General features: G+C 47.2%; 1 protein-coding gene across 2 annotated transcripts; it reads right to left on the bottom strand.

Moving 5' to 3' along the window:
- Positions 1-13,934: 13,934 nt before the first annotated feature.
- FBXO2 (F-box protein 2) lies at positions 13,935-19,269 on the bottom strand. Of its 2 annotated transcripts, XR_010607413.1 has the most exons (7): positions 19,185-19,269; positions 17,358-17,633; positions 16,624-16,750; positions 16,433-16,528; positions 16,161-16,296; positions 15,345-15,733; positions 13,935-14,030 (listed from the first exon to the last, which is right to left on the bottom strand). XR_010607413.1 is itself a non-coding variant. In XM_065649835.1 (6 exons), the coding sequence occupies exons 2-6, from the start codon at positions 17,605-17,607 to the stop codon at positions 15,599-15,601; spliced, it is 744 nt and encodes a 247-aa protein (XP_065505907.1). In that variant the 5' UTR covers positions 17,608-17,633; positions 19,185-19,269; the 3' UTR covers positions 14,117-15,598. The 2 variants fall into 2 exon arrangements, 1 of the variants encoding a protein (XP_065505907.1); XM_065649835.1 differs by lacking the exon at positions 13,935-14,030 and having other exon boundaries at positions 14,117-15,733.
- Positions 19,270-19,284: the final 15 nt, after the last annotated feature.

The following is a 19,284-nucleotide window of genomic DNA, read 5'->3' as shown; positions in this document are numbered from 1 at the left end:
CTGGGGCAGCCAGATGATGCTAGGACACAGCATAGAAACTAGCCGAGACTTCAGAAAGAATTTTCGCTGTTTTAGTGAGGGCGGTTATTTTGCTAATTAAGCTAACTCAGGGTTCTTGAGGCTGGGGTTTGACTGATTTGTCCGTTAGCTGTGGAGTGGCACAAGGTCTGAGCTGGAAGCACTTGCATGGGCCAGGCTGCAGGACAGTACAAACATTTCCCATCTTGATTTTCCTCTGCACTGTGACAAGCTGGACTTTAGGGTGTAGGTTTTTTTAAGATAAACTTTGGAATCTCATAGTTTATTTAAGAGACCTTGTTCCTTTGCGTTATTTTTAGCTAGCTGTGGCAGTGAGATGAAAGCACCTTCCTGCCTCTCTAAAGGAGGAGCTGCTTGCTTCTCTTCACTGGATATGTATTATAGGTGAGGAAAGAGAGTAATAGAGCTAGAAATGTAATTATATCTCTCGCAGCGTGGGGCTGTTCCATGGCAAGACCTTTGCTCTGTGTCTAGTGGTGAGGAGCAGCGTTCAGCTGCAGGATTTCCACAAAAGACACAAAGCAGTTGTTGACTCGGGAGGTCTGAGTGGCAAGAGGGGGATGCTGTGGGGTGAGGCCCAGAGGTGATTTTCCAGGCATGCTCTGTGTCATTGGGGTTGGCCAGTCCTTATCCCTCCCTATTAGCAGCAAACTGAAGTTTCCTATGTCTGAAAACCGTGTTCTCATCCATTTGGGCTCCTTGGCACTGACAGGAGAGCAAAGACCTCATGGTTAACTGATTTAGCTCAGAAAAGTTGTCTCATCTTTGCTCAATGCCACATTGTCCCTTTAAACCAGTTCCCTGAGACTGGGAATTAACTGATCACTGGTTTTATAGGCTATACAGGCTTTTCTTTCTGTGCCAGCACCCAAAGGTGCTGTTTGTCACAGCCGTGCCCAGCAAGAGGCACAGCGTACCTGTAGCTAACTGGTGGAACTGGGAGAACTGGGCATCTAACTAGCACGTGATGAGGGGCTGGTCAGCCTGTCCCCTGCTCTGGGTGTGTGACGGAGCAAGGGGCTCTGTGCTCAGCTCACTCCTGGGTAAGAGCACTGGACGTTTTGCTGTCTATAGAAACTGGATAATATCCTGAGCTGGCACCGCTTGGCTGCAAAACACTCTGCTGACTTGGCCTGGATTGTGGAGGACGGTGATGTGTGTTTACACCAGCTGTGGTGCTGACCTAGTCGCTAGGAAGTAGGGGGTTTTGATAAGGATGGAATTGGTCCAATTTGGTCTGTACAAAGCAGCTTTTTAAAGCTGGTCCTGCTGTGCGAGTTGAAAAATAGTGAAATAATAATAATTAAAAAAACCTCCATAAAGAGGAGATCTCGAAGACTTTATCCTAATCCTATGAATGCTTCCTGCATTAAAGCATTACTGTAATGAGAATGTGTTAAAGGCTTTGCTAGAAAACCATTAAAACAGATCAGAGCATCTATCTGTACCATAAAAAGGTCCTTTTAGTGTAACTGCCCGTAATTCCAGCTCTCACAAAACAAGAGACTCCTGAAATGACCTGTGAGCAGCCATTAAAACCGGGGAAGACTCAGCCACAAGGGCTTGCTTTGATTATTTTCAGTACAAAAAGTACTTTGACCCTTGGGCTGTCATTGCTTGGGGAACCTCTGCCTAGAGGAATTAATGACCACTCGTTAAACCAAGATAATCGGCACCTGAATCCCCAGCTGACTGGAGGGAGGAGGATGAAGGCAGTGCTGTGAGATGTGCCATATTGTGTTGCTTTCCCTTGGTCCCCAGACCTGTCCCCGAACTCCCCAAACACACATGTGAGCTGGTCAGACAAAGGCTGGTGTGACCTGCGAGCGGGGAGGATGAGCAGAGTTCAGTAAAGCTGGGGAAGAAGAGTTTGCAGAGATGCCTAAGGTGAGGCAAGAAACTTTGCTTTCTTTGGAGCTCTACCAATCAGAACATGCTCTTTTCACTGAAACAACTTTTTTAAAAATCCAAATCCCTTCCTTTCTCTAGCAAATATATGGGTTATTTTAAAAAATAAAATCCTCCTCAATCTCTGAGACTTTAGCTTACCTGAAATGACATTTTCAATTGAGGAAAAAGAACAGAGGAGGAGAAATATCTAGCCACCTTGGTCACGACTCCCCTCATCCAGAATGAAGCAGTGGAGATTTAAGGACAGATGCACAGGGCTGAAGGAGCTGGGGAGTATCTGAGAGAGAACAGAGGCAGGATCCAGATTAGCATCAATGCTTTTGGGTTTCTGCCCTAGTAACAATTCAGACACCAGTTCCCAGATCTTTGTTTTGATCCTTTTGAGCTGGGAATATAAAAGGAGTGCTCCTCCATATTCAACAGATGCATCTGAAGAAGACACAAAGGGGAGAGAAGGTGCCAGATCCTTTAACTTCTTTGAAGAAGTGAGCATATGAAATAATGGGTTTTTATTTTTTAAAAAGGGGGGAATTAGCATCGTGCTTTAAACGGATTCTCCTTTGTTTGGAATATGATTCTATGAATAATTTGTCTTGCAGTCTCCACCCTGTGCTCCTTTCCTTTGCTGTGTGTCAGATATAAGCATTTGGGATGATGTCTGTTTGTCCATCCTTTAACAGATGCTTATGCCATCTGAAAACTGTGCATTACATTACCAAGCATATAACCATGGCTTTTGACAGGTGAAGAGGGGTAACTGTGCTTAGATTTGGGGGCATCTATGAACACCTCCACTTGTGATAATAGCTGCCGGCTTAGCAGTGAGACTGCATTTCATTTCCAGTGCTATGATTGTATATAGAAATTATTTTATAGTCTGGTTTTCCCCATTGAGATCTGTCAGGGAATTCTGCTTTTGTTTATCAGTTCTTTTAATGACTGTGTAGGAGAGGGACTGGCTTCTAAAGTGAGTGCAGCTATGAGAGCCGTCACTTGGCAGCAGCGTGGTTTGCAAGAGGTCGGGTTATTTTAACAGACATGCAAATTGCTGTTCTCCTTGTATTGAATCCCAAAGCAGGAGGGATCCTTCCTCAAGAGAAAAGAGCAGGCAAAGCCACATGATAACTTTGCTATTACTGCAGAGAACTGAGCAGTGACTGTAAAGTGCTGTTGCATTTCATTTGCTTCCATTTACAGTCAATTGACTGACCTGCATTCTGCACAGACAGCCGTGTGATTTGAGCTTAATGGGTCAGTGGCGTGTGGGACAGAGACAGGTGGCTCCTCTAAGCATGGGTGAAAGGCCCATTTATGTGTCTTATGAATTATTTTCAAATTGATGGAACTAGATAATATCCAAAGTACACTGGCATTTAAAAACGCTCTGCGGCTGCCCTGTGGCTGTTAACGCTCACCTGTACAAGCACCTTGTAGCCGTAGATGTATCAAATATGGTTTATGTCCACACCAGCTTCACCTGTGAAGTACAGAGCTGTAGGTTTCTTCTAGGCTGCCTCAATTTGGGAAAAGGCAGCAGGACCCGGGAATTCACTGTCACAGGGCGTCCTGCTTAGGCACAGTGCCAGGCTGAGGGCTCAGAGCATCCCACATCCAATTGTTGGTAGAACCAGCCTTGGAAGGACCAGCACAGCCCAGAGCTGTGGCTAGTGAACGATCCCCTTGCTCCTACTGCTTTGTAACACAAAAATAAAACCATTTTCTGCATATGAAAGTCTGCAAGGTAATTAATATCCTAGCCATTAAATTCCACTGTAGTATACTCAGTGTTAATAAGCTAGCTAAGAGCTCTGCTTGAAATTAATAAGTTGCAAATGACCCAAGGGTCACTGCTTCATGCTTGCTTTTTCCCCCATTTACCCACCCAAAATTACATAATTTAAATAGAAAGACAATTTTCATTTATGAGCTAGTATCATTATTCATAACTGGAGAGTTGTAAGGAATAAAAAGCCTTTTTGGTTAATTAGAAACTTCAGCATCTCACGGAAATTTGAAAGGGAAGAAAATCTGGGCTTGACTGAGGTGCACAAGTATAAAGCACAAATCAAAAGAAAGTGTAATGTAATGTCTACAGAAATTTCAAAATGCTCGATCCTAAGGGTTCGTCTCTCCTGTGCAGGGCAATGATCTTGCCGCAAGGAGCATGGAGCGTGCCAGGAGGTAGAGCTGCTGCATATCCAGGCTGTTTCCCCACCTCCTGGCAGGGAGCAGGGGCACAACTGGGTAATTCCCCTTGGAGTCACAGAACTGGGACTACTGGGCCAAAATCCCCTCTCCCCTCGGAAAAGGGGCAGGGTGGGAGAAGCCTGTGATGCCTTTGTGTGTAACTGTGGCTTTTTTTCTTGCTCTCAGGGCTGTCGGTCTGCTATCCCCTGTCAGCAGCAGAATCTCTAATTAAAACAAATTTAGGGGAGAAGACTCAGGAGTATAGAAATGCTCTACTAATTATGTGGGTTGCTAAGCAGGAGAGCTGAGCTGTGGTTTTGTTAGTGTTGTTTCTAAGGGGAGGTGGCATTGCTCAGAGATCCTGGGGAGAGAGGGGGGGAGAGAGAGAGGGAGGGAAGGAAGGAAGGAACAGCCTTGGGAACTTGGGTGGTTTTATTTGTAACTGTTGTATGAGTGTGAACTACCTCTATACCCCAAGCATCAGCCTGATTTCTGTATTACTGCGGCTCTGTCTCTGCCCTCTGAAAACCTGGTGTTTCTGCTGCTCTGCTCAGAAGCATCTCTAACGTGTACAATCCCCCAGTAGCTCCAGATGCTCATCTTCTTTTCTTCTATTCCTACCCCATCCCTTAGGGACAATTAGAGAAGAGCTTGTAACTTCATAATTATGGACCTTTTCAAACCTAGATTAGTTCCTTCAGTCTATCAGGTGAATGCATATTTATAAGTGTTCTTAAAAATGTGCCATCCTTCACTCAATGAGATGTAATGAATCCATCACTTAATACATGCTCAGGTGCAGAATGGAAAAATCCTTAGGGTATTTTTTAGGATTATTAGAGGGATGTTCCTTAAGTTGCTTGGCTTCTCTCGAAAGTGATAATAAAAGTGATTTAACTATATGCAATGCACAGATCACTTAGTGGATGCCACTTCTTTATCAAAAGAATACTGGTGCTCTTCAGGCAAGCGGAGTCTTTCCCTTATCTCTCTGACTTGGTCTGTGTTAAGAGTAGTAAGTTAAAAAAACTTAAGGAATAACTCACGCTGCTGAATCAGTCTCGGAAGGCCACATCTTCCAAGAACGCGTCTTCCAAATATAAACCAAAAAACTCAGTTATTTCCTTCCTTCTGCTACAATTTCTCTGACTGCAGAACCTAGCACTTATTACTGGTTTGAGTGTTTAGTAGTGAATCTTAAAATAGCACTAGGGTATCTCTCTGGGACACACCTGTGATTACAGTTAATCAAGGCTGTAAGTTAATTGTACTGATGCCAGAGCACTCAGTCATACTCAAAGGCAAACTTGCATCTCAAATCCTCCTGCTGCTAAGCAGAAAAATATGCTTCCCCCAGGTTACTAGATGCTGGGGAGGACAATACTCAGTATTACAGCTGGAAGTGAGCCTTTCTCCTCTCTAAGCCAAGTCAGGAAAACTTGCAGACTCCTATCCTGACCCAAATTAATAGAATCTATTCTACTTTCATTGCATGCCACTACTTCCTAGAAAGGAAGAGGCAATTATTCTGGAGCATTAACAGCTATCCTTAATTTAATGTTGCATTCAGTAGCTGATGCAGAAAGAAATCTGGGATTTTTATGGCTACAACTCTCCAGAGTCTGCCTACCCAAAGGGAAAGAGCTTTTTTACCCAGAGCAAAGGGAGTATATTTTGTAAAGCAATAAGTGAAGAAGTGCGTGGAACAGGGGCAAAACATTTTTCTCTCATGTCAGTTTTCCTGCAGATCCATTAATTGCCATGTGTCACAGAAGACAGCAGTTGTTCCTTGTTGAACTAGCGTGAAGAAAGTTGTATCCTCAGTCCACATATTTGCAGGTGAATCCCATGTCTGTGGCAGCCTTCGTCTGTGATGCTGAGTTACCTTTCTGCCTTGATGTGATTCACAACAAACCCAGAGATCCTAGAGCCGAAAGGTTGCATGTGCCTTGGAAAAACTTTGCACGCTGCTAGCCCAGACTGAGCTTGTATGAATCCTATTCTCATTAAGTCCATGAGCAACTAAGTGCAAATAAGCTAAGTTACAGCTTTTTATGGTTTTAATTACTGCACTTTTTAATGTGGGCTGAGCTTTCTGTAATACAAATCTGTTTGTGCACACTTCTTTCTTTACGTAAAGTGGAGTGCTTTACTGTTTAATTACAGTGGACTTCCTAGAGTGAGCTGAGGGGTGATATTAATTACACTTTGTCCTAAGCTCATCTCTTGACATGTTTTCTAATTTCCCAATTATTTCTTTTTATGTTTTTTTGCATTGTGAAGATAAGAAATAACATTTAAAAACAACCAGGAAGGTCAAGGTTTGGGGTGAAGAGAGTTGTGTGCCAAACCTCATCAGCTGCTTTTCTGCACTGTTCACCACAGCTGGACACAGCAGAAAATCCAGAGCTGGGGCAATAGCTCCCTCGGCACTGGATGCCTTCTCCCTGTTCTCTTCTGCTCCTGATATTAGTGATGGATTTCACCCCCCAGCACCACCCCAGGCTAAACCTAATGGTAAAGTGAGTAGGGGTTATGGAAAGCGGCAGCTGGCAATAGTGCTGTGGCCAGGTGCTCATTAAAAGTCTCCTCCAACTCTCACAATGACCATTAGTGACTAATTAGTTGTGCTCCTGGTGTTCCCACTGTGGTACTGATTAATGTAACAAGCATCTCCACTGCACGCACTACTCAGACAGAAAAGGGGGGTCTGCACGGCATGTTGTGCCCTGCTGGCACTGGGGCACCCCCAGCCTGACCAGTGGCCAAAGAGGTGGGTGTGCTGGTGTGTCCAGGGCTGGTGACGGGTTTGTTGGGGTGTTTGTGAAGCCAGTTCTGCTCCCATCAGTCTCCTCCCTGGCAGTGGGGGGTGCCGGCTGCCCTCCTGTCCCAGGGAAGGGGGACAGGCAGGAGGTGACCTGCAGTGTGTGCTTATGGTGGCCTGCGTGCTCCTCTGGCTCCTGCTCTAATTTACTGAGGCCTCGTGGTTTATTAACTGCAGTCTTAGAATGATGGATAGCGCTTGTTTAATGCAAAGCTGCCTTTGTCGCCGCTACTTGGGCAGCTGCCGATTTGTTTTCTTCCTTCTTCCTCTGCATCAGAGCTGGCAGTGACCTCGCTGGGGTCAGCTTGGCGCTGGGCAGGGACAAGAGCCAGCCTGGCCGTGGGGGACATGGGGAGAAGGAGCCGTGGCTCTGGGGCAGGACTCAACTTGCCTGGCCCCCACTGCTCTGTGGCAGGGAGGCTTATTAATTGTTTGGTGGTGCTGTGTTACATGGCCCATTTGCAGCTTTTTCTTGTCTGTTTTGAAACTGTGAAATGAGGCGCGGTAATCAAGGAGGGTTTTAATAACCATCCCAGCTCTGACATTTAAATTACAGATGGCATTTTCAATTAAACAGGCACTCTCAGCAGGTTTAATTTAGCTATCAGTTCTGCTCTGTTCTTTAAGTGTTTTCTTAAAAACAATGATGAATTTAAAACTTGCTCCAAAGGAAAAAGCAGCTGAGAAGAGATTGGAACTGGCTGGAGAAGGGGAAGCCCATTCAGGGGGTGCGGAGTGTGCAAAGGGGAACCGGAGACTGAGGAGGTGAAATGTTCAACTTCCCCGGCACAGATTTGTGCACAGGATGCCCAACACGCTGTTCTTCTCAAGTGTCCTTTCTACCTTTTTACACAGGTATGCTCCCATTTTACCAGGGTGCCCCAAATCCACTTACACACTTGAGCTCTCCTTGTAGTGTTCATAGCTTGCTTGTTTCTTCCGAGGAAGGCTGAGGCTGATTTCAGCTCTGCTTAAACCCGAACCTGGCAAGAGAAGACCATAAAGGGCATGGTGGGAATTACTGGTTTGGTTCAAACTTAATTGTCTCCCTGATGGCTCTGGCTTGCTTTCCCCATTAGTTACTGGACGCGCTGTTTGCTGCCGTGCTGAGCTCGGTTTGCAAGTCCTTTTGGGCCCCGGGAGCTGTGGTGTGTTCTGGTGGTCCTCAGGTGGTAACTTCTGTGACAGAGATGTGCTGCACAAATTAAGGCCAGGGTCCTGGGCCTTCCTTTGCGGGGCTGCGTGGCACTCGGAGAAAAGCCCTTCCCCTTCTGCTCAGGAGGGCGTCCGCATCCTCGCAGCCATCCTGCGCTTCTCTCCGGTGTAAAACAGGGCTGGATAATTTCATCACTGCTAATAACATTTCTAGTGAGGCAAGTTACAATAATGATAAGGGTAATTGAATCTCATGCTTCAGGGATAAGCTTAGCTCAGGAGGGGGATCAGGGAGGAATTCATTTCCCTCTTCCCTGTGGAAGCTGCTTTGCGCACTCGATCATTTGTGTTGAAAGGCTGCTGCTTTCCCTGGCACAGGGCTGGGCTGACCCTAGCCTCCTCTTGCCTGTCATTAAAACAGCAAGGAGTTCTAATTCCTGCAATCATGCTACAAAAATTGTTCGTAGTATTTATGGTGGAAACTTAATTTCAAATAGTACGCTGTGAGAAAATCCTGACTGCGTCAAAACTTAGAGGGGGCCTGGGAAGCAAAATGTGTCTGCGTGACTTTTTTACATTATCCTCCCAGCTCCTAATACCATCTAGAGGTGGATGCATTTCAGTGGGGTCTGAGGGGATCTCTTAATATCCTTCTCTTACCTCAAAGGAGCACTGTTGTTTAATTACCTCGTTTATGGCTGTTGGGAAGCTTAAAGTGTTCTGAGCTGTGGAAAAGAAAGGGGCTATAGAGGATAGTGGTGGTTATTTGTTAAGAATAAACCACAGGGTGATGCAGCTCAGCTAAACGGAGCTTTCAGACCTATCTGATGGGTTGGAAGCTCTTGCTGAAGGATCCAAGACCTTGAAATGAAGTGACGTGTTCGATAGCCAACGCAGGGAGACCATGCAGGCGACGCATTGAACCCAGCAGCACAGAGGTCTTCAGGAATGCTCTGGAGCCTTTTGCTTCTAGGAGAGGAACCTCCAGCTCAGCGGCGCTAGTCCTGGAGGGAGGGCCCAGGAGACAGGAAAGCATTTCTATGCTTTTTTTTTCTCCCTGAGCAGCTGTGAATTATTGATGGAATTCCAATGACTTAGTGCTGGGGAAAGGATTTCCTGTTCATTATTTACTGGTCTCTTCAGAAGGGTTACACTTTTTTCTTTTCTCTCTCTCTTTAATTTTTTTTCCTTGGGATCTCTATAGTAGCAGGAGAAGTTTGTCCCTGTGGACTTTCAAGGAGTCCTTTGCCATGTGCCTTTGTTATTTATTCTTCATAATGAAGCTGCTAGAATTAATTCCTAAGAAAGACAGTGTAAAGAAACATCCCTGTCATTAAACAGCCTTCAGAGCTGTGGTTAAAAGATTTCCAAGCAGCAAATGAATGCCTCAGTGGACTCCGTGTCGATTGACTCATGATGTGATGGATGGTGTCTAGTCTCGCATCGAAGCTGTCCTTGATGTCTGTCACCTGGTTCTTTCCCTGGCTGTGAGCATGGGATGAAAACACTGCAGAGGGGTGCACAAAGTCCCTGGTGACCATGTTGGGAAGGAATCCAGCAGGTTGGTGTGGGACTAGGTCTCTCTTGAGGTTACTGATCCCCAAAGTACCAAGGATATTGGGATAATACCCTTGGGGTTTTTTTGGTCAAGGCTGTGACATGTGGGATCCATGCCCTATAGCAGCGTCACTCTTTGTCATCAGACAAAATCTGGGTCACCTTCCTGTCACCTCTGCATCACGGGGTCACTGCTAACAAGAGAGGCTGGTCTGTGCCAGCATGTCCTCTCTGTTCTGGGCTTGGGTGCCTGAATGGGACAGTGACACATCTCCTACCTATGGTCACAGAAGAAGCAAGCACTGTCTAGATACAGATCAGGAATGAATGCCTCCCATGCTTTTTTTTTTCCTTTTTTATAAAGATGATCCTGCTTTTTAGGCTTGCCTGCCTGTATCAAAGTCCCTTTCCCCAGCTCTTTTCCATCCATGCTGAATACCAAGCTCTCTGCTAAGAACGGAAGCACTGACCTTCATCTCCTTTTCTGTAAGGAGTGCATCAAACTGTAAGTACAGCAGGTTCTCATTTCTTTGAGCTGAAACACCCAATGGCAACAAATCAGTATAACTTCCTTTGGTTTATCTGGTTTTCCTCACAATCTCTGCTACCGTTAACATTTCTAGAAAAGAAAGAAGTCCCTTGTGTCTTCAAATGTACCGCAATACATTTTGAGCACCCCCTGCCCCAGGTGGTGTTGCCCATGTCATGAGAAATAGCGGCATCAGCAAGTCTCAGTGTTCCTTGCTCTCTGTGAAAAGCTGATTTTCGAGGGGTCTCAGCTCAGATATTCCAGCAAACAGCCCCCCCAGGTGTCACCCAGGAGCTGGTCTTGGGTACAAGGAGGAGTGTTTTCCTGTTTGTTACAGTGATTTTTGGATCGGTGAGTTATTCCCCTGCCTCTGTCCGCTTCTACCAGCCCCTCTCACACTCGAGCGCTGTGTTCCTTGGCTTCATGCCTGTAGTTTTCTTTGCTTACCAACAAGAGCTGCCTTGTACAGGTTATTATGTATTCTGTCGCTGCTGGGTGCACTTGAACCTGACACGGTCCCTGCGGCTGGAGCTGAGCTCTCTGCAATGATGGCTGATTGAGGGAGGGACACGAGCATCTCAAAAGGGCAACTGGGGCTGCTGCCTGATTTTTTTTTTTTTTTTAAATTTTTTTTTTTAATGTTGCTTAGAAACAAACTCAATATTACCTAACTCCGCCAGATCTGCAGTGCAGAACTCATTGCACAAGGGGAAAGGAGGGGGGTTTTATTATTATTTTTATTATTATTTTCTACTTTTTTCCTTTTACAAGAAATAACTCACTTTTCAGCTGTTGGAGAAGGTAGTAATTGATCTAGAGCTTTGCAGCTTGCCTTCCGGAACGGTTTTATTCTTAATGTAGGAATAAAACTCTGTTAGGTCAAATGCACAGCAATAAATACAAGAAGCACATTAGGTTTAATATATTGGATTATTCCACTCGGTGGTGATGGGGAAAAAACCAAAATTTAATTCCCCTGGCGACACCGGCAAAGAAAATCACTTTCCCTGCCCATTTTTTTTCTGTTAAGTCATTTTTGTCTGTCAATGCCAGTGCTGCTGGCTTTAACAGGGTTTAACTTTACTTTTTTTTTTTTTTAACTTAGTGTGAAAGTAAGAAGTATTTTCTTCAGGTAAATTGTCCACAAATTCACTTGATGCCTTTTATTTCTAGCTGTTACAGATTCCTTCCCTGCCGGGATGTGGGGAGCTCTCAGTATTGCCAGAAGAGTGAAGATTGTTGCAAACTGGCAGGATAGGGCAGCTTTTGGCTTCATTCTGCTGCTGGTGTTGGTTTCTTTCCCTACCCCGAAGCTTCCCAGCTAGAACCAGGATTTGCTTCTTCATGCCCTTCAGTGCCATAACATCTGTTGCACTTTCCTTGTGTCCCAAGGCTCGTGGTGGCTCAGAGCTCCCATATGGTGGTGATTCAATTTCTACCAAGTGATGTGCCTTGCAGTGCTGGAGCCTTTCATCAAATCCCATAGTCAGTCTTTGTACCAAGCCATCCCTCATTTTCCTGGGAGAGCAATGACATTGGATCCTTTTCCTACAACCCCTGCTTTTTCCCAGATTTCTGTTTTATATCAGGAAGAGGCAGGAATGATCTCCTTGCTTGTCATCATGGCAGACAGGGAGAATGTGGCTCTGCTGCGGACCAGGCAAGCAGCAGAGCAACTGCAGCAGAGATTTAGCTTGGATAACAGAGGAAAAACTTCAGCGTGCTGAAGGGCTGTAAGAAAGGATTTGCAGGAGATAAAGCTAGGAAGCTTTAAAAAAAGGCTGGATGAATCTGTGTTGGGAGCAATGTACAGGTGGGGAGGGGTCTGCCTTCGACAGGAGAAGAGGACTTGGCCTGGGCAAGCCTGAGTTATGAGGTGGGGGTTTCTGTTGTTTCTAAAGCATCTCTCTCCTGTGTGCAAATTGGCAAGAGACTGAGGAAGAAGCAAGGTAGGAGTCTCCACGTGGTTAACTGAGTCTTTGCGCTGTATTAATCTGTCCAGGCAGAGTTATTGCTCCAGTAAGCACCTCCACCAGCACCTAGACTCTGTCTGATTGTATTTGTCTAAGACGAGAAAGACTTCACAATAATCCTGCTGGCAATTAATTGGCTTTTGTTCAGCAAGAGTGAACAAGATCTCATCTTAATCTATTTCATTATTTCTCCTTGTATAGCACAGTCAACACAAGATTAGGTTTAATTTACAAAAAAATGCAAAGTCATTACTCATATCTGGATCAGGATTTTATCTGCTTCGTTTTGCAATGCTTCATGTGTCAGTATTAACAAGAGGAGCTGCATGGTGTGTGGTAGGGTGGAAATGGCACTCCTTGACTCCAGGACCTTTTAGAAGGATTGCAAGTAGCAGAGCTCTGATATCATCCTTCCTCTGCCCCATCTCCTGCCCTTCCTCAGAGCAGCAGCTTTGTGCTCCGCAGAACCAGCCTCTTCCCACAGGGTAGGTGGGCAGAGATGCTCTTATCTCTCATCTCCTTGCTCCCTGTGCAGCAGCAGCCCTGGGCATACACGTGAAAAAGGGCAACGTGAAGCCAAAAGGAAATGTTGTGCGGTCTGTGGCAGTACCTGCTGCAGTTCGATGTGTTCCCCAATGATCCATCAGTCCAGCGAGCGCTCTTATGACTTTATTGTGGCCTCTCTGCCTTTCTGGGAATGCTGATTGCTCTGTGGTTAATGGGTCTGCACAGATAGCAGCTCCAGATGAGTTGCTCTAAGTGCCTGCAAGGGAGGTGAGCCAAGGGCATGTGTAATATAGCTGGGACTCCCGTCTTGCCGGGCAGCTGTTGAACTTTGCCGGCAAGGAAGGCAGCAGAGCGGCTGCGTGTGCCTGGGCACCGTGTAGATGGGGATGCAGACAGCCCTGCTGCTCTGGGCGCGATTCTTCTGAGTCGTGGGCTGGATTAAGATAAGATACTCTGCAAGGAAAGGAATGTTACTGATTTGAGTGATATATGTAATAAACCAATGCCCTAGGATAGCATTGGGTGAGTTGTGCTGCTTCCAGTTGAATTTGAAAGGCAGGCCTTGGTCTGTGTTCAAGAAAGCTTTCGCTGCTGAGTGTGTTACAGTTTTGAAGACAAGTGTATTGTGAGTGTCTGCTGCCCAAGGGGCAGCTGTACTCCCAAAAAGCACGGGGTGTCGCCGATGGCAGGGATAAGCTCGCTGCCTGCAGCCTGGCTGCCCTCTGCTGTCACTGTGGCTCAGCTCTTCTGTTCCTGTGACATCTCTTCCTCCCATGCCAATCTTGACCATGTACCTTGTGTGTCCTGTTCTGGTTTGTCTGGGTACCTTTGCTTTACGTGTAGGCTGCTGTGTAAGGAGCTCAGCTCTCTCGTGCAGCTGTCTCAGGTAATGGTTGTGCTTTCCAGCTTCCATGAGACTTGCCACTTTAACTCGGTATAGCCGTGACCATAGTCATATCGGCTGCAGATTTAGGCTGGCAGCCTCTGCTGCACGTGTGGCTGATGCCCTGCTGTCGTGGCCTTCGGGAGGTGCCGTTCCCACCCTCTGGAAGCTGTTTAATTTAGGGGGAACCAGTCTCCTAAACTACCCCCCTTTTTACAGCTGGATAGAACAGCTGGGCTGCAAGTAACAGGCAATTGTCAGAATTGTTTTCTCCCATTTCCAGTCTTGAATGCCTGGAGCGGGAGCAAACTCCTCCATCTGTCCACAAACCCCTCAGGTGTGTAATAATAGATGCTTCATATAGAAAAATTCAATTAGACTTGACAAGAGATGTATGCTAGTGCTTCCTTGCCAGGGCCCCATCTTGCTCTGTTCTCTTGCTCTGCAAGAGACTTGCTGTAAAACCTATTATGAAAAAAGGAAAAAAAACACCTTTTAAGTATAACGGCATTTATAGCCAGGACTGGCTGTGGTGGGCTTTGTAAAAAAGAAAATTACAGTTGGATCTCATACAGCTGCAGCCACCAAGATGCAACTGGCTGCCCAGGACAGCAGGTGTCAGCTGCTGGGAGCGGGAAAGGTCTGCGTGGGGTGCTGCAGCTTCGGCTTCTCTCAGTGCCTCCGAGTATTAAAGCAGACAGGCTAAGAGGTGTGTTCATGCTGTGCTCTTGGCCAAAAGCGAGTAGTTTATGTCTTAAATTCTCTCTCCAGTTCTCATCACCCAGCTGCTTTGTTCCAGCGTGAGGTGCTTTGGAGGACGTTTGTTGTTTGTTTGGTGTTCAGTGGCCTGCCCCAGAGGTAGGTGCTGGGTCAGGGAACGGAGCACGTACCTTTTTCTGGGAGACTCACAGTATTATACAAGGTACAGCGATTCCTGTTTTCTGGATAGAACTGCTTGACATTACTTCACATAACAGAAAAAGCATGCTTAAGCACAGAACACAAATAGCCAGCACACAGGGGAAGATCCACACAAAACTGTGTTATTTTATTATGTTTGCCTGGACTCTGGCCTGGCAGGGCTGTGGTTTGGGAGGCCAGTGTGCCCCAGGCATCCAGGTGCAGCAGTGCAGAAAGCCTGATGAAGCAGAGCGTGCACAGAGCAGCTCGGATGCTCTCTCCTTCGGCTACGGGTAGTAGTAGTTACACTGCACTCATAAGGGTGCACTTTGATGCAAAGTGGCGTTCAAATACGCATGTGCTGGCAGCCCAGGAAGGGAAGACAAGCAAACAGACAGAGAAATGTAAGTGCCCCTCTCTCTAAGCAACACCAGCTCTATCAAGGGAGTGCTCCTTGGAGAGGAAAGACTGGGCAGGCTGGGCTCAGGGAAGCCTGGGCATTCAGGACGGTGGCTCAAAGCCCTGAGCGCTATCAAGAGGCACTAAGTAGGGGTATGTACAAAGCGTTGTCTTGTCAGTGAGCATACAGAGTGGACGGAGATGTGTATGTTCTATGGACACTGTTAGTTGGCAGGAAGAACCGAGACCAAGTGGGGCTAACAACAGCTTGCTGCTGTGTTCCCAAGAGCACAAGGTCTATGCTATTCTTTCTTCCTTTTTTTTTTTGCCCCTACTCTTTAACTTCCAGAAAATATGCCCAAATTACCGCTTAAGGAGTGCCTAAGCCTGGGAAGCGGCAGGAGGGGTGTCTAGCTCAGGCTGGGTGCTAGGGTTTAGCAGCTCCGGAGAGAAGTGAGGTCTGCAGGATTTTTAGGTTACCTCGCTGATGGAGAACATCAGTGCAAGTGGTGAGGCTGAGTCTAACGTGGTACATTCACAAATCTATTTGCATCCTTTGCATAGTCATCTTGAGGAAAGATGGATGTTGGCCCCTGGCATCTTGCACGCACATTCGTAAACAGAAAGGTTGTATGTTCTACAGCCTGCAAGCAGCACCATGCAGGAACCATCCAAAGGCCATGGGATGCTCTGAGGGATGTCAGCTCCAGCATGCGGGTTCCAGTTCAGCACGGCTACGGCTCCACTGTCACGCTGCTGTTGGTAACACGTACGCCATACCACCCCTTCCAGAACAGCGTGTCCTGGCCACCGTGTTCGAAGCGGACAAAGCGGACCCCAGGCCCGTAGTCAGAAAAAGTGTGGGAGATCTTTGGGATGAGAGACAAAATGGTTGTTGGTAAGCGTCAAACCACCATGAACCCGCCCTACTTTAGTGCACAGAGCCTTCAACCCCACCTGCCCCAGTCACACCTACCAGGCTGGGTAACAATGAGGACATTTACAGTGGGAGTTACTGGGAGGAGCTCTGATCCCACTGTTGTTCAGAGGCCATTGAACCTCTCCCCCTTGGGCATCTCCTTCAGCTTACACCTGCAGCGGTGGCTCAGCATATTTCCAAGTTTTATGTAAGGCAGCCTTCCAGAACAATACCTTTGTTCAATCACAGGTTCATGGCTCCACAGAACACAACAGAGCCTTCTCCTCCAGGAGAACTCTCCTGCTTCTCTTTGCTTCAAAATATCCCCGATTCATGCAGGCTGGCTGTCACCTGCTGAGCCCACAGCTGTAACTCACCTCAGTCCAGCTGCCATCATTGTCCTGTGGGATAGTGATAGTGTCACTTTTGTACTCGGCCAGAACATCCTCATTCTCTGAGAGCAGCTTCACACAGAGCTCGTAGAGGCAGCCGGCATCGCTGCGTCCCGCGTACCTGCAAGGAGATCCCGGCTGCTGGCCTTACCTGTGTGGCGGGTGAGGTTTTAAGGCCCAGTGCAGGTATATGCCCTCCCTGCCCTTCCTTCTTTCTTGACTCTCTGCCTGCCTTCTGAGGCATCCTTGCTACTTACCAGTCTTTTACCACAACTTTAGGCTGGGTTGTATCCATCAGCTCTTCCCAGTAGCCCTCAGCCCTAAGGTCAATGACCTGAGCCTTTCGACACCACCTGAAATGAGATATTAATGGGTATCACAGTCTCTCCTGGGACTGTGGAAACCAAAAATGTCCCCTTCTCTGAATAAGAGAAGAAAGCAGCCTTACTCATAAGATGTAACAAAGTATTTATGGACTTCTTCACTAGGGAATTCTTTTCCAAAGTCCCCCGGGAGATCTTCAATTTTCCAGCCATCACCTCCGTTCTCTACCTCTCCCCAGTGCTGCAGGTCTTCTGTAAATGGCATAAAAAACTCAGATGAGTCTTAGTTTCTGTGAACCTGGGAAATCCAATCATCTTTCACTAGAACCTTTCTCTGGCTTGTGAAAAGTACCGTGATAGCCTACATACAAAATTAGCACTGCATCTATGGAGATGTTTGTTAAGTAGAGCTCAGGCAAAGACCATTAGTCTGGCTGAACCTAATATTAACAAACTTTAAGGCTCCTCACCAAAATGGCTATGTACCTGGGGGAAAGGCTTGATCTTTCCTGTCATGGTTTGGCAAGAAGCAATCTGGAAACCCAGGTGCTGTTACTGTTACTGCACCGGACAGGGGTTCTGCAAAGGATCTCTTCGTCTCTCCAGTGGGATTCTGATCCCTGCAGGGGCTTGTATAAAGTTGATGTCAAGTAGAGCCCTTTGCAGAGGCTGATTATCAAAGGCCTTCATGCCCATTAAATGATTTGACTGCATGCATTAAGTGATTTGAGTTGGACAAGAATAAAATGCTGCAACCTGATGGTAACTAAAATATTTTTTTCAAAGACTGGAGATGTCCAGTTCCCAGTGACTGGTCACATCTATGAAATCTTGGGCCTTGTTTATGGCTGTCTCTCACCTTCACCACAGGGGTTCTTAATGAGATTCTTTCTTTTCTTGCTCAGGAAGTAGAAATTTTGCCAGTTCTCTGTATTCTCCTGTGACTCTGCTCCAGTGAGGCCTTCCTGCTGACACTTCAGGATCCAAAGCGCAGCTCCATCGATCAGGTTCTTCCACTGGCAGCAGACCAGGCGACACGCCAGCACCAAATCCACCGCAGGTATGGAAGCCAGGATTCTGATCAGGACTGCTTCGGGGAGGGACTCCATCCTCGGGCCAGCCTGGATGGAACTTTCTGAGAAAGAAGAGGGAAAAAAGCAGTGACACAGTGGTCCTTCAGACATGGGGTCTCCTGTCCTCAGTGATGTCAAACACTGACGCATTAGAAAAGAGAGGAAATGAGCATGTTGTCTGAAAGCATGACTTTGGGGGCATAGATTGCTTCCTAACCTCAAGGCCTGACCCCTATTAAGTTAATACCTTAAAGCATGTAGGCAGATTAATATTTTGTGTTCTCAGAGAAGCCCTTAGTTAAATCCATCCACAAAATGCAAGTAGTTGACATCTGCAATCATGGACAGTTTGCCAGCTTCCCCAACTGGAATCAGTCCTTCTAGAAATCTCTGCTGCTGCAAAACTCGGCTTCTTAGCACTGAGTTCCTCTGCAGAGGGGGTGGCATATGGGTGTTTGTTCTGCCTGTAAGAACATCACAGATGACAGATGCTGCAAAGCAGTACCTAATAGTGGTGAGCATCTTGGAACCACACTTGCAATAGTTCATCCTGTATCCAAAAAGCCTTCCCTCAAGGGGCTGGCATTGGATCTCCTTAGTCATGAGCCTGTATAAAACACAGATCTGAGCATAACTGAAAATAACTCAGTTGATGTTCTCTATTATTCCTTTTTCTATGGCCTTAAAACTGGAGCAATTAAGTCAGAAGTGTGTGCTTTAGCTTCATGTGCTAATTCTGCACTCTGACTCCCAACAGCTCTCTGCTGCCCTGAGGTCTGGGGCCAGGAGCTGCAGGAATATAGAAACACGAGTGTGCACGTTCAGAGCCCGATGTCATCAGTGTGGGACACACTGTGACACCGCATTTATCTCAGCTGAGGCCTGATGCTGGGAAGCTGCTGAGACTGCAGCAAACTGCACAGATGCAGCCAGACTCCCCAGGAGTGAGTCAATAAGCCCAGGAGAGCACTGAGAACAAAGCAGGTGAAATATTCTGGCATGGTACTTGATGAAATACGGCAGCACCAAATCTGGCAGGGGAGGGATGAAATAGGGAGTTACTACAGTAGTGGCATTCTAAATCCAGATGTTCCAGGTGCAGAGCTATCCTGTGTCCTCTATCTGCACTGCAGGAGACAACTGTCATTTAAAACTCCTTGGCTTTTGCGGAGGTAGCATTGGGTATTCTCCTTTTTTTTATTTTTTTTTTTCCATTTCCAACCCTCAACCACAGTCCTGAAGAATAAGATGGGGTGGTGTTTTGGGTTGTTTTTTGTTTGGGTTTTTTTTTTTTTTTTTCAATGCAAAGAGAGATGATGCGGGTTTCACCTCCTGCGGGAATTGCACATGCCCAGCCCGCTCTCTGCCTGGCCATGGAGCACGGCTGGTCTCCTCGCTCGGCAGGGACCCCCACGCACTCGGGGCAGGGCTGCAAGAGCCGGCTGCCTCCCCTCTCCCCCCGGCACCGTCCGGGGTGCCCCCGGCCCGGCCGTGCTCGCAGCGCACTCCGCCGCCCTCTCCGCCCCCGCCCTCCAACCCTCTCCCCTCTGCGCCTTCCCCGGTGACCCCCGCGGGGTCCCGGCGCGGCGCCCCCCCGGTCCGAGCGCTCCTACCTCCGGCGCTGCTGGGCGGGCGGCCGCGGCTCCAGGGCGGGCCGGGGCCGGGCCGGGCCCCCCTGATAAATGGCCGCGTGTGGGCGGGCGGGGAGGCCGC

Source organism: Caloenas nicobarica, chromosome 22, assembly GCF_036013445.1.
Source record: "Caloenas nicobarica isolate bCalNic1 chromosome 22, bCalNic1.hap1, whole genome shotgun sequence".
In the NCBI taxonomy this organism is placed as follows: domain Eukaryota; kingdom Metazoa; phylum Chordata; class Aves; order Columbiformes; family Columbidae; genus Caloenas; species Caloenas nicobarica.
Note: the sequence above shows the minus strand (reverse complement) of the source record. Positions and strands in the feature narration are given on the sequence as shown.

Coding starts and splice junctions, on each gene's coding strand:
- FBXO2 (XM_065649835.1), bottom strand. CDS start 17,607: ATGGAGTCCCTCCCCGAAGCAGTCCTGATCAGAATCCTGGCTTCCATA. Junction 16,751..17,357: donor TAAGAACCCCTGTGGTGAAG/GTGAGAGACAGC, acceptor TGCCATTTACAG/AAGACCTGCAGCACTGGGGA. Junction 15,734..16,160: donor ATGATGGCAGCTGGACTGAG/GTGAGTTACAGC, acceptor CTCATCCCAAAG/ATCTCCCACACTTTTTCTGA.